Source organism: Plectropomus leopardus, unplaced genomic scaffold, assembly GCF_008729295.1.
Source record: "Plectropomus leopardus isolate mb unplaced genomic scaffold, YSFRI_Pleo_2.0 unplaced_scaffold2413, whole genome shotgun sequence".
NCBI classification, from domain to species: domain Eukaryota; kingdom Metazoa; phylum Chordata; class Actinopteri; order Perciformes; family Serranidae; genus Plectropomus; species Plectropomus leopardus.
Window position 1 is genome coordinate 847 of NW_024626191.1, and position 2,001 is coordinate 2,847.

At 38.4% G+C, this 2,001-nt stretch overlaps 1 protein-coding gene across 1 annotated transcript; it reads left to right on the forward strand.

Moving 5' to 3' along the window:
• Positions 1-547: 547 nt before the first annotated feature.
• LOC121966355 (transcription factor AP-2-alpha-like) lies at positions 548-1,074 on the forward strand (the record flags this gene model as incomplete). Its single annotated transcript, XM_042516459.1, has 1 exon — positions 548-1,074. A coding segment is annotated over one exon (289 nt), but the record flags the coding sequence as incomplete, so codon positions are not given.
• Positions 1,075-2,001: the final 927 nt, after the last annotated feature.

Sequence of the window (2,001 nt, forward strand, 5' to 3'; positions counted from 1 at the left end):
TCAAGCATCGTTATATTTATTATAGATTTTTTAAAAATTGGTTTACTATTTGGTAATAACTGATTTCCGTTCAAAGTTGACACTGCAAAAAAAAAAAAAAGTTCCTTTCACATCGACAAGTAATTTGGAACTCATGTTTTCTCTTAAAATCCTAATAAAAGTAAGATATCCTGCCACTGAGCTCAGAGATGAAGTTCCACCTGTTTGTAGCTTCAGGACATTTTCTTTAGCCAAGTGTTAATTTCTGAAAACAAAGCAGGGTAAGAAACACAATTTCACCCCACTAATAAGTGTATTTAAAAGAAAAGAAAGACAGAAGGAAAATGGAATGAGTGGATTTGCAGAGACAGGACTTTAGTGGCTGCTCACTTTTCACCCTTCTTTACGCAAATTTTGAATTTACAGCCCAGCTCCCCTGCAGGACTGACTGATTATAAAAATTGCTATTTTTGCAGTGTGCATAGTTTGATTTATTTTTATATTAAAATGCATGGGATTTTCGATGTTCCGGGTGGGACTTAACACGACGAACTTTCTCTGTTTTTAGGCAAGTCTGCAAAGAGTTCACAGACCTGCTGTCCCAGGACCGCTCGCCGCTGGGAAACTCACGGCCGCAGCCCATTCTTGAACCGGGAATCCAGAGCTGTTTGACCCACTTCAGTCTAATCTCGCACGGTTTCGGGACTCCGGCACTGTGCGCGGCAGTCACTGCCCTGCAGAACTATCTGACCGAGGCTATCAAAGCCATGGACAAAATGTACCTCAACAACAACCCCAACAGTCATTCAGATAACGGCACTAAAGGCGGAGACAAAGACGAGAAGCACAGAAAGTGATGTTTCCATGCCACCTTCACCGAGGGCCAAAGCCCAGGGCCCTTCTTCTACACCGACCCCCTCCCCGCCTCGCCCCGGCCCCCACCCATTCAATATAAATATTATAAATACCTTATAAATACTATTGATAAAGTTAAACGTGCCACTTCCTGATCTTGCGCGGTTTTACATGTTTTGTTTTTACATCCCACTTTGGATTCACGGGGGAAAAAACAACGCAAGAATCTTCTTCTTCTTCCAACACCTGAACCATATGAAATGTTATTTAAAAAAGAGCAAAAAAAAAAAAAGAAAAGAAAAAAAAGCTGCAGAGGAACAGCTCCAGGGCGAGGAAAAAGGTGTATTGCCTCAGCCAGAGGACTTTTTTATGTACTCCCCTTATTTTTTATGAGCTGCAACGAATGGACTGAAATCCAGCGACCCCTCTATATCTCAATTTTACGATTGTGGCAAAAACGAAGCTAAAAGAGGATGAATTCTTATCAGTATTGTGAATAATAAACTTGAAAAACAAAGAGAAATTCCACAGAGCTCCATGTCATGACTTCAGTTGTAGACTCTCACTCTCTCTCTCCAAGCGACCAACTTGAACTTTTTGAATTTCAACACGATTCACGGTTATATAAGGGAATCAGTGTTCATGTATGTATATATTTATTTATGTGTAATTTAATGGGAATTGTAAATATGGTGCGTCTGTTGAAACTTCTTTTTTTTTATTTATCTGGTGCCTCCTGTTTTAGTGGGTTTGAATATTCGGTTAGTTCTTCATGTGATTTTATGGTTCTTAGAAAACAGAAGTTTGGGGTATTTTTATTTCTCTGGGATATTTCAATTCAGCCCTCTTGTAGCATGTTGAGGCGACATTGAAGCAAGTGAACAAATTGAATAGAAATAAACTTCCATTTCTCTCTATATATATCATCCTTATTCAGTTTTTTTTTAATTTGAGACAGAGCATAGGTGAGACCCTGAGGAGAACTGTTTTTTTGTGTTTCTATTTTCGTTTTTATACAAGCTTTTATGTGTTGTGCCAATCAGAATCACCTCTTGTTCTCTCCTTGAAGCACCATAAAAGCAATAAATGGAATATTGTCTTTTTTTAATGTTGGAAGACATTCAAAAAAAAAAAACATTTTTTTGGGACCACCTGATATCTTGTTAT